The sequence below is a fragment of the Mesoplodon mirus genome, assembly GCF_964341445.2.
Source record: "Mesoplodon mirus genome assembly, chromosome: 3".
Lineage (NCBI taxonomy): Eukaryota > Metazoa > Chordata > Mammalia > Artiodactyla > Ziphiidae > Mesoplodon > Mesoplodon mirus.
In genome coordinates, this window is record NC_138978.1 from 176933409 (window position 1) to 176945911 (window position 12503).

A 12503-nucleotide genomic window follows, 5' to 3' on the forward strand; every position below is an offset into this window, starting at 1 on the left:
ACCTGAGCGATTGCTATCTCACCTGCTGGGTTACAGACGTGACCCACCAGGCAGGGACTTAGGAATAGTCTTCTAAGCCCCTCGTCTTCCAAGCCCCTCGTTTTGTACTTGTAAAAAGAGGGGAGCAAAGAGGCTTAATGACTGGACTCAGGAGTGCTGTGTGGTAGCAAATGCCCTAACCTCTCTGAATCTCGTTTTCACTTACAAAAAGGAATAAACGTAATAGCCATGTTTACTGGGTGCTCACATGTGCCAGGCCCTGGTCTAAGGAGCTGTTATTAACTCATTTAATTTTCACAGCAGCCCCCTGGGGTACTTTCCCTTCAGAGAAGAAGTGGGGTCCAGAGAGATTAGGTAACTTCTCCCAGCCCCTGGGTACCCGGCAGGGCTGGGGATCTGAACAGCCCGCTCCTGAGCGCGGGCCTCTACCGCCTGCCGGGGGCGCTGTGGGAAGTGGGGACACGCAGTCCGTAGGTGGTGCTGAGAAGGTCTTCAGCGGTCCCTTTTCCATCCCTCCAGACGGGCTACATGTTTGGTAAGGGGATCTATTTCGCCGACATGGTCTCTAAGAGTGCCAACTATTGCCACACGTCCCAGGGAGACCCGATAGGCTTAATCCTGTTGGGAGAAGTTGCCCTTGGAAACATGTGAGTAACCCTGGCTTTGGGGCTGGTGGCACTTGATGGGGGTGGATGGGGGGAGCTGGAGGAAGGAGAGCTTCCCTTGGCTGGGGGTTGACCCTGAAAATTCCCCACCATGATTAAGAGGACCCACCAGTTAGGCAGTGGGTATCAGACGCCAGTGCATGTTAAGCAAACAAGACACAGGAACGCCTCACAAAACCAAGGACAGGAATACAGCCAGGCCTCAGGAACTGGCAGTGTCCATTCTTTCTGTGGACTGCGAAACAGAGAGGTTGACTTGCACAAAGGATGGTCACCTCATGGCCCCTGTCCCCCTGATGGTGTGTACATTTTCTGTCTGAGACCGACTCAGATTGAACTGGAATCTCAATCCCAGTTCCAGATTCCCTGCAGAGGAAGTCTTACTGGCCCAGCTTGGATTGATTGTCCACCTTGGTCCTATCAACCATCACCCAAAGAGAGCAGGGTTATGTAACAGACCAGGAGGGGTCCCAGGTTCATGAGCTGGACAGAAACCTCCAGAACGGCCAGCCACACCACAGCTCTGGACGGGCCCTTTCCTGAAAGCGGCCCCGTGGCAGTGATCATGGGCATCAACTGTTCAAAAGGGGCGGCGCTGTCAGTTGCCAGAACTAGAGAAGGAGGGAGTTCCTAGCAGGGAAGGTGGACTGGGTTCTCTGAGTGTTTATCTCAGCAGCTCCCGTGGCCTTGCTCTGCTAGTCACACTGTTGGTTTGAGAGCCCAGTGACCTTGGAGGCTCTTCTGAACCTGTCTTTTCTTAAATAGGTATGAACTGAAGCACGCTTCGCATATCAGCAAGCTACCCAAGGGCAAGCACAGTGTCAAAGGTAATGTGTTTTAGAAACTTGGCTGCTGCAGCCCCAGGCACCCTGGATGGCGCAGGGAGGGGGCTTTCTTTCCCCCAAAGCCACAGTTCCTGTGGCTAGCTATTACAGGTTCATTAAAAAAAAAAAAAAAAAAAGACTCTCTGTGCCTGCCACTAGTATCGCAAATGCCATAGAAGAGTCCCGGTTGGAGCTCCAGTAACCAGGTGCACTGGCTCTGGGTTTTAACCTGACTCTTAGCTTCAGCACTGAGGGACCTCTGGTGGCCTAGTGGTACCTGGAGCTTCTTGAATTGATGCAGCTCATAGCCCGTGATGATTAGGACCTCCTACTGACTAGTTGAAGCAAGGGCTTTGGAATCCTGCTCAACAGAAAGAGGGGCAGGGGTACTGCTATGCTTATGAAAATCAGTTAAGGCTGATACCCTGGAATTTGGTAATATACCTACAGCTTTATGTCTGGAAGAAGGATGCAGTATGGGATAGGATTTGTGTGTCTTTTAAATGAACACATAGATCTCATCTCTCTGGAGCATTTTCAACATCTTTTGCCACAAATCATTATCACTTCTGCCTTCTGTTTTGCAGGTTTAGGCAAAACTACCCCTGACCCTTCAGCTAGTATTACTATGGATGGTGTAGAGGTTCCTCTTGGGACCGGGATTTCATCTGGTGTTAACGACACCTGTCTACTGTATAACGAGTATCCTTTTACGAGTGTGCTGTGTGAGCCCAAAGGAACGTTCTGGGGCTGTGGAGTCACTGATACGCAGCCAGTTAACCTGCGGTGGGCTGGCTAGAGACTATCCTGTTGTGTGTCTCATGGTGAAAGAGTTTCCCCCAGTGGTTTCCCTGGTCGGGGTGAGAGACCTGAACCCCCGACCCCAACCCAGGGTTTGCAGGGTGTGGCCAGCAGGCCAGCTTAGGGGCAACAAGCTCACTCCACGTGGAACCGTTTATACCTTGACATGCTTCTCCTTCAGGTACATTGTCTATGATATTGCTCAGGTCAGTCTGAAGTATCTGCTGAAGCTGAAGTTCAACTTTAAGACCTCCCTGTGGTGAGCTGTGAGGCATGGTAGCCCAGTGACTGCGGTGTGAATTCACCTGACATGCTTTGTACTGACTGACCAGGCAGAAACTTCAGCTGGGTTGCCGAGGGATAGCACCTTCACTAAACCTCCTTAGAAGGGATTTTATATGAACACTAGGTCACATGTTAAATGATTCTCCCAACTTTTCAAATCCCTTGTTTGTGTTGCTGGGGTGGGGGGGGCGGGGGGGGCCGGGGGTTGCTTTGGGTTTTTCTCTTGCCAGCCATAACCCTGGTAGGTACACCTAACAATAGAGGAAAAGTTGGGGAGGGTTTTTCTGTGTGTCTAGATTAGTCCAGTGAAAGAACCTTGCAAGCCACGTTAGAACGCCTGCCTTACTGGTTTCCCCAGGGAAGGAAAAAATAATCTTCCACCCTTATTTCTAAGTGTTCATCTTTAGTTTTGGAAAAATGTTAAGCATTTATTTTGAGGTTAAAATAAAAACTAATTTCATACTATTTAAATTTCCTTTTTTATTTTGCATTTGTTGTCATCCTTTTAGCTTTTTGTTGGTGGTGTTTGGTGAGGAGTGGGGGGGGGGGACCAAAGGGAGGAATGTGAACAAGTTCTCATACTTAGAAACGAGAAGTGCTTTCCTTTTCTAGAGACACTGGAACGTGGCAGCTCGCAGAATATGTAGTGTAGTAATTTTAAGTTGCATTTGAAATTCTCAACTTCCCTCTCAACAATTTTGTCTTCTAACTTAAAACTATATCACCAAAATACCAAAGGGCTAATAGTAATTCTGAATTAAAATTGAAATGGCTTCTGTACTTGTGTATTGTGTGTCTGGTCTCATTCTGAGTGCACATCTTTTCATCTTCACAGTGCAAGGTCCACAAAGACTGTAGGGGGATTGTTTGTACCCGTATCTATGAAACCACAGAATGTGCCAGGCAACAAACGGCAGTGCCCAGTAGGAGTGCCGTGTCTAAGTGACAGAAAACCAAGCATAGGAGGGCATTCTTCTTTTTCTTCAGTTTATCAGATACTTAGTGGTGATAAAACACATGTCAGCATGTTGTTCTATAGAGCACCATTTTACATATACTATATTGCCTCATACTACTGTATATTTGAGTATGGTGCTTATCAAATATTTACATTTAAGTTCCCTGAGAGCCAGGATGGTATCGTATGACACTTTGGACCTTTTACAAAGGAGAACAGGAAGTGTGGGCCAGAAGGTAGGGTCACAGGCAAGAGAAGGCAGCAGAATGAGCTGCAACCCAAAGTTGCACCGGAATCTTTGGTCAGAGAAACGAAGGGCAGACGTCATTCCAGATAGGAGACAAGAAAAACCTTTTCTCTGAGCTGAGCTACATTTTAGTGATGACAATGGCAGGTGCAGTTTATGAACTGTGGCTGTGTCCCGTCATAGGCATGTTTGTGACTTTATGCAGTCAGCAAACTTTGAGGGCCACACAAACCCACGTTAGGGTGTCGGATTTCAGATACGGGCAAATCAACTTGATAACAGAGTCTTTGTGTTTTTTCAGTGTCCTTACATTTTGATGAAAATCCTTAGCGCCATTGACCTGAGGGCCCCTCTCCTGATCAGCCAGCCATTCAGTAATTCTCTCAGGCTCCATAGATCCTGAATATTCTGTATTCTTGGCCTTTTTTAAATCAGCACAGAGAAAGGCAATTACCTCCACCTGATTGGACAGTATTTTTAGGTTGGAGTGATTGCTTAATAGGTTCTCTGTAATCAAAACTGATCTCTTTCTTAAAGAGAGATTCACATCTCTGATTCCATATTTTTCTTGTAAAAGAGGGAACCTGCCATGTTATGATTCAGTATTCATATTTTGGTTTTCTTCACTTTATAAAAATTCCAGGTAGCGAAAATGTGCGCAGTTTAAAATTTAAATCATACAGCACAGGGTGCTCGGTGAGACGAGGTACTGCCTTCAGCCTCTCCTGGGAGCTGCCAGCCCTCCTGCCTTTGCCTGGAAATGCCCTTGCACGACAGCCGCTTCTGCCCAAGGCAGCACTTGGCTCACGTTTCAGTCCACACCGTTCCACGCAGTGTAGTGCACATCCGAGGCTTAAACTTTGTGAGCAGCAGCACCCCCCACTGATCCGACGTGTTAACCAGTGGGTTTGGTGTTGGCTCTTTTCTCTTGCCGCTCTCTCTTGGAGGCTGAGAACAGCTCCTCCGACAGCCCAGAGGACTCCTGTGAAGCTGCTGTCGTGACATGACTGGAACTTCGCGCTGGGGTGAACCCCAAAGCACTGTGCTTTTAGGGAGTCCCCTGAGTGAAGCCCGTGGCGTGTGCAGAGTGTGTGCTCCGTGTGTTTACTGTTCACGCTGGAAGCTCTTCCACCTCGTGTAAGTTGCTACAGACACCGTGTCTTCTCTCCACGGAGATCTGAATATCAGGAGCGGTTATCTCCAGCCTGTTCGGCTCCTTGTCACCCGGCTACTTTAAGGATTCCACATTTCCGAAGGGACCTCACTTCCTTCCCCTTCAATTCTGTGTTTCAACTCCCCAAAGATCGGGAGTTGTTTTTTTAAGGAATAGTGTTTCTACCACTTCAAACAAGGCCTTTTATATTGTGACTTACTGGGGGTTAATAGCCAGTCTTGAACCTCTGCCTGGAAGATGGGACAGCAGCCTGTTTGCCCGTTTCTCTGGCTTAAGAGAGCAGAACCAAGCCAGGATCTAGGTTATAAGCAGGTAGATTTGGGGAGACTCGTTTTGAAAAGTAAAAAGAAAATAGGGCCTGCAAACGTCTTCCTCAGGTAAGAGGTTGCTGACGGGTGGACGGTGCTGGCGATGGGGACACCTGGACGTTAGCCCCGCTCCACCACCGTGCTGCCTGCGCAGCCTTGCTTCCGGGCGAGGGGCTCATCTCAGCACAGGCGGTGCGTGCGGCAGTGCGCTCGTGCCTGCGAGTCCACAGGTTGTGCCCGTCGCCGTCCCTCGGAAGTGGCCTGACTGAAGGCGGAATGGCTTCTGACGGTTCGGCTGTGAGGGAGCACCCTGAGGGGATGGGGCTCGAGCTTCTAGGCCCCAGAATATGCTTTTTTCTTCTTTATAATTTTTATCGGGGTAGAGTTGGTCTACAGCGCTCTATTAGTTACACGTGTACAGCGCAGTGAATCTGTTATACATATATCCACTCTTCTTAGGTTATTTTCCCATATAGGCCATTACAGAATGTAGAGTTCCCTGCGCTCTACAGTAGGTCCTTAGTTACCTATTTTCTATATAGTAGTGTGTGTGTGTCAATCCCAATCCCAGTATGTGCTTAAGATCAGAGACCAGTCTATGGGAAGCAAGGGGTGGAGTGGGAGTAGCTCCTGGCTCTTGGCACGTATGACTTCCCCTGGAGCTCTGCTGGTTTGGAAGTCCAAGGTCCTGAGGGAGACATGCTTCCCTAGGGGCCACAACAGTGGTTCCAATGAATTGGAAGATAAGGCTGCCACCTGGCTGTTTGGGGCTCCTGAAAGGCCGCCATCCCCACAAGCAGATAAAAGGGTTCCTCTACTGGCTGGAGTGATTACCAAGTGGGAAATTGGGATGCTGGACCGCAGAGGCGGGAGGAAGGTGTCTGCAGCCCAGTCGCTTCTCAGCATCACCGCGCCCACGGGGGGTGGTCGGTGGAAGTCAGCAGCTCATGACAGTGGTGGGGCTTTTGAGGACTCAGACCCACAGGAACGAAGGTTTGGGCACTTCACCAGGTCAAAAACTGATCAGCTACAGTTCTGGCTGAGGGCAGAAGAAATAGGCAATGGACAGTTGAAGAAGGAAGCTTCAGGTAACAACTGTGGCTTTATGGCCAAGTATAGAAATGGTTGAAGCAACCAGATAGGGGGCTGGAGACAACTGGCCTAAATGGCCTGAGTCTAGGATTTGAGATGTTGGGTTAGAATGACTATAAATATAAAACTGGACTCTTGTTTATGAAGTATCTGTAAATGGCAATATAGGTTACATTTGTACCCCCAAGCTCCCCCACCCCATACGTAATTCAGTGGATCCTGAACTCTGAGGGTTACTGTTGCCCCCTCTAGAGAACGGATGATGGGCTCAGCTTGGGGGAAGAGCCCAAAGGAGAGAGCCCCTGTATTCCCAGGGTCATCTGAGCCCTTTCAACCAGGGCTCTTTCTCTTCACCGCAGAAAGATGAATCAAGCCATTCTGAATCCCTGAAATCTTTTGGTACCTACCTCTGAGTGGCTCTGAGAATGTGTGCTAATTCCTGTAAAGTACTTAGCGTGGTTCCTGACCTTGATATGCCCTCAGCAAATCTTGGCCACTATTGCTGAAATCCTAGAGAATGCCGTTGCTGGGGTAGGAGTCAAAACAGGAAGCTCCAGGTAAAAAATGAGAAACCAGGGGCCAGGACAAGGAAAACAAATCCTGTGCTCATTGGGAGCCGTTGGACAGTCAGGAAGAAGAGCCCAAGACTATGAAGGGGACCTTATGCCCATGTTTTCAATCTCCTGTGAAACCTCGCAGTGACACTGGCCTCCCCTCAGTGTGGCTTCATCTTCCCGTCCCTCCCCGTCACCCACCTTAACTGTAAAGGGACAGACTCTCCAACAGTGTTCCCCCCAGGCCCAGCCCCACTTCCAGCCAGGCCTGCTGGGGCTCAGAATAGCCCAGCTGCCGTCTCAGCAGATGGCCAGGCTAATTTTAGCCATGTGGTGCTCACCCAGAGACCAGGCTAGGCTTTTTAGATTTGAATAAGCTAGTGTGCAACTTTGGTTTGGAGCCAATAACAAAGCTTTGAGTTGTGATCTGTGTGTCTGCCTAGCGCTTTACAGGCATTCCAGAAATATAATTTCTAAAGGATTTTGTTTCTCTGAACCAACAAGACCCCAAACTGTAGAGCCAGCAGGCAGTCAAGCCTGCGAGGTGCTGGGGACAAGCCAGGAGGATGGTGAGAAGCAGGTGATGACACCAGCTCCTGCCCTGGGCACACTTACCCCTGGTTGGTCTCTTGGTCAAAATGAAAGAAGCAAGCCTTAGCTTCCCGGTTCATCTCTGGAACCACTTCTGGTTGATGGGCTGCATTTTGATGCCGTGGAAGGACTGTGATCAGGAAGAAATTAACCACAGATGCAAACAAGAACCTACTTTGGCAATTTCACATACAGTCCCTTAAGGTAGCATGAAGTAGCAGGTGTGGAAACAGTGTCAGAGAGGTGAGACTGTCCCAAGTTCCCAACAAAGGTTGGAATCGAGCAGGTTGAGAACCTGTATTTTCCAGCAGGATGTTTCTTATGCATCATCCCCCGTATACGAAGACTGCCTTGCATACAGATTACCTCAGAAAATTAAGAGACAGCCCAGTGTGGCTTGGAGATCTGTGATCCGGCCTGTCTTTGCCTCTCTGTGTGTGGGCTGATGCTTAGTCACTGAAGGAGGTTGAGGACCTGAGAAGACATCGCTAGAATGATGAGACCAGACTCTAGTTCATGGCTTCCTAAGCTGGGTCTGTGAATTCTTAGAAGTTGCTGGATGGTCATCAGGGAATCCACCGTGTCAACGGCTGCTTTCAGCGACAAGAAAAGGAAAGCCCAACTAACAACTGCTCCAACCGTAAGGACATATGTAATCTCTGTCAAGAAATGGTCTTGGTAATTCAGGACTGGGTAATTCAGCTCTGTATTTCTCTTGGCTTTCCCTTCACGGTTGCAGGATGGCAGCTGGACTCCTGACATCAACATCCAAAGGAGAGGGTTGCCCCCTCATCCTTCTCTTTTTACCAGAAAGACAGACTTTTCTCCATTGCTCCTAGTAGACCAGTCTCATTGGCAAGGGTTGGGACACAGCTATAAGGGAGGTTAGACATGGAATATCTGGTATTTTCAGCCTGTTTAGAGGGAAGTGGGCTCTACCAGCAAGGATCAAGGGGGTCAAGAATGGTGGCCGAGTGCATGTCAGTCCCTGGGAAGTGTATGGGAAGGGAGTTGAGGCCCAGGCACACTTTTTTCTGGGCAGTGGGTCCATAGAACCTACCAGATTCTCAGCAGTCTGTGAATGCAAGGCTTTTCCAGAACTGCAGCTGTGGAGAATCACTAAGCCTCACTCAGCTGCTCTAACATTCTGTGATTTTCGTGAAGAAAGATGCAGACCCTCACGATAGAAACAGTTGCCCAGAATAGTTTAAATGGCAGTACTTAGTGTTCATCTCACAGACAAAGTCAGGCTTCGATGACACTGCGGAGGTCATGGTTAGAAACCCCTGGGACCACCAAGTTTTTCTTTTCCTCCTTAGCTTTATTTATTTATTTATTTTGCTGTGAACCCCAGTGTCCTTGCCCAGAGGATGGTCCTGCCCTGCTTGTCTGGAGCTGAAATCCTTCATCTGAGCGGGTATTGGATTTCAATTGCACTAGTGATGATCATTCCATTCCTTCCTGGGGTGGGGCAGCCACTGGCTGTGACAATATCAGGGGATCTCCCAGGGCAGGGTTAGTGACTCCCTAGGGATAAGGGCCTGTGAGCCATAGGCGCCAAGAGCTGCATTGAACCTGGTGACCTGCAGCCTGGTCTCCTTGGTGAACCCCCAAATTATCCCCAGCGCGGGGACCTTCTCCTGGCAGGCCCTGGCTTGTGGCAACTACTGCAAAAACACACCTAACGCCCCTGCCAAACAAAACACACCTTAATCTACATTACGCTGAACAGGCACAGCCTGTGATCAGAACCATTCCTTTTTCTCCCACTGCCCTTTTTTTTTTTTTTTTTTTTTTTTTTTTTGCTGTACGCGGGCCTCTCACTGCTGTGGCCTCTCCCGTTGCGGAGCACAGGCTCCGGATGCGCAGGCTCAGCGGCCATGGCTCACGGGCCCAGCCGCTCCGCGGCATATGGGATCCTCCCAGACCGGGGCACGAACCCGTATCCCCTGCATCGGCAGGCGGACTCTCAACCACTGCGCCACCAGGGAGGCCCCTCCCACTGCCCTTTTAAAATTGTTCAGTGAAGGAAGCTTTCTGCTGCCACCAGAAGAAAATTCTGCAGGCAGGCCCTCTGACGCTTCCCTCTATAAAGACAGATGGTCTTTTACACCCCATGGTGACTCCAAGATTCAAACCGTTTCAACTCAGCAATTGGAATGCCGAGTCCAAGATTACAATCAAATCTCCGGATTTGGTTTAGCGTTACCATTTCTCCCTTCCTTGGCTCTGTTGGACCTATGTCAGGCCGGAGGCCTGTGGCGGGAAAGGGACACAGTTGTTCTCTATTTGTCGGCCTCTCCTCTTCCTGTCTGAGTTTCTGGCCAGTTTCAGGGCCCCGGGGAGGTGAAGGGGAGCAAAGGCTGAGGGCTGGGAAAGGTCTCCCCTATGCTGGCACCTGCTTAAACTGGCTCTGGCAGGTATGTGACACTGGCTCTTTCTTAGGGTGCGTTCTTTGTCTTTGCAGGGGTTCCCCGGGTGCGTGTCTATTGTGGTCGCCTGGGCAGGCTTAGCAATCAGACGCTCACCTCCAGCTTCCTGCTGCCAGGCTCCTCCCCGCACACAGGCAGCCCCACTGGACAGGCCCCGAGAGGACCCCCACCACTGCACTCCCCCTGGTCCCCCACCATCCCCTGCCCTGACCGTCTCTAGGAGCTTGGCCAATCCCACTGCAGTGGCACTCCCCAACCTCTCCTGCAAAGCATTCTATCTGTCCTATCTTTACCTGGTGGGAAACAGACCCCAGTCCACCAAGCCCCCAGCAGAGGGATTCCAGATAAACCTTCCGAGGAGGCAAGCCCCCCACTTCCCCTTCCTGGGGGAGGAGGATGGGCTCTCGGCACAGCTTTCTTCTAAGATGGCCTTCTTACAAGATGCTCCCCTGCCACACGCTGATTTCCTTTATATCCCCGACCTGGCTGAAGGTTCTAAGAGTCATAAAACTCTTCTCAGACTGTTTCCTTTGCACATTGTATTTTGGAATCTCCACCTGAACTCCAATCCTAACATCCTCTTGCACACTGTTTAACTGTATCCTCATACCAACCCTGTGAGGTAGATATGATCCATGGTCTACAGATGGGAAACAGGCAGAGTGAGGCTAAGTGACTTGTCCAAGGTCATACAGCTAGTAGATGACTATTCTACACATGCCTTTCATTGCCTGACCCCTACACAAATCCTGCTGAATGGGTGGACCAAGTGACAACCCCCTTCACCTAACCCAAGGCCAGCAACTGGTGACCAACGTGCTCAGTAATTTGTACAAAGGAAAAACTGATTGCTCCTCCACGGAATCCTTTTCAGGTGATAGAGATGTTATGTATCTTGACTTTGGTGTCAAAGTCACTGAGTTGCACACTTTAAACAGATGTAACTTTTTTTAAATAAATTTATTTATGTTACTTATTTATTTATGGCTGTATTGGGGCTTCGTTTCTGTGTGAGGGCTTTCTCTAGTTGTGGCAAGCGGGGGCCACTCTTCATCGCGGTGAGCGGGCCTTTCACTGTTGCGGCCTCTCTTGTTGTGGAGCACAGGCTCCAGAGGCGCAGGCTCAGTAGTTGTGGCTCACGGGCCTAGTTGCTCCGCGGCATGTGGGATCTTCCCGGACCAGGGCTCGAACCCGTGTCCCCTGCATTGGCAGGCAGATTCTCAACCACTGTGCCACCAGGGAAGCCCTTAAACAGGTGTATCTTATTGTTATTAAGTTACACCTCAGTGAAGTTGATTTTGAAATAGCAGTCAATTAAATAATAATAATAACCTCTTGCCCCTCGGTGGTGAAAACTAGAGCTGAGATGTCATTATGCAGACATGGATCTGGGAACCAACTTGGACTCTGCATGAAGAGCTAGTGGAAGTCATGAAAGGGAAGGGAGGTGCCCAGTAGATTTCCAGAGAAGTCACAGGGCCCACACCTAAAAGGGAAGAGAAGACCTCAGCCCCTGACTTTCTACTTCCCACTTCCTGTTTCCCACAGATCCAGATCCCCTCTGTTTCCTTCCTTTGGACTCCCAAGGCCTCTGTAACTTTATCGTAAGCCTTCCTCTTTTCTTGAGCAGACAGGTGGATGACTGTTCCCCACCCCAGCATGTGCAACAAGGGGACCCAAGTGCAGGCTCTTGGGCCCGAATTCCCCGCCTGTGTTCCCGACTGTCACGTTTCTGCTGGGCTGGCCCTCTCCTTCTGGGGTTTGCGTACTCATCCATGTACCCTGATATCTGACAAGCTCACCCTCACATCCCTACAGAGTGCCACCAGGGCCTCTCTGGGAAAAGGGCCAATGAACAGTGAAATGTATGATGACTGTGTGAGGCCGGACACAGTCTGCTCCCTGCTGGTGTGGCTCCTGCTTGGAGAAATGAGACAGAGAGAAGCCATAGAGACTAACGGAGCAGGTTAGTCAAAGGCAGCATCTGAGCCTGCTCTTTGCATGAGGGGACAAGAGGGATGGAGCCATTGATGCCTGAGATGAAGCAAGCACTGGATTTGCCCAAATGTAGGAGGTTACTGTGACTGTTCTGAACCCTTGTAGCTTGAAGGGCAGGGGGACTGGCCTGGTGAGCCCGCAGCACAAGCCCAGGGGAGGAGAGCATGCTCTCTAGCCACACTGCCTGGGCTGCAAGTGACCTCGGACAGGTTACTAAACCTCTCTGCCTCATATTCCTCATCTGTAGGTGGGGATCACAGTACCTACTCATGGAGTTGTTCTCAGGGCTTGGGGTAATTTTTATCTCTTTAGTTTCCATGAGTTAGAGGTGTGGCGTACTTACATCAGTGCCTGATATAGTTGTGACTTGTGTAGCCACAGCAGCAGGGACCACGTGGCTTCGGAAAGTCCCCTGAGAGTCAACATTGACCACTTCCCATCCCCCCAGCCCCCAACCCTCCCTCCTCTCAGCCACCTCTGTCAATTTTAAACATTTCAACTTGCTTAAAGACATGTCACTTTCAAACAAACTTGCCTTTAAACATTTCACTTGCTTATCACACTATCTGCATAT

At 49.8% G+C, this 12503-nt stretch overlaps 1 protein-coding gene across 2 annotated transcripts in view; it reads left to right on the forward strand.

Annotated features, from left to right (window-relative positions):
• PARP1 (poly(ADP-ribose) polymerase 1) overlaps positions 1-3050 on the forward strand; it is a 42191-nt gene extending 39141 nt beyond the window's left edge. For both annotated transcript variants that reach the window (XM_082613519.1, XM_082613520.1), the window contains exons 20-23: positions 520-647; positions 1431-1492; positions 2077-2191; positions 2472-3050. In XM_082613519.1, coding sequence (XP_082469645.1) covers positions 520-647; positions 1431-1492; positions 2077-2191; positions 2472-2553 — 387 coding nt within the window. In that variant the 3' untranslated portion in view covers positions 2554-3050. The remainder of the gene's footprint in view (positions 1-519; positions 648-1430; positions 1493-2076; positions 2192-2471) is intronic.
• Positions 3051-12503: the final 9453 nt, after the last annotated feature.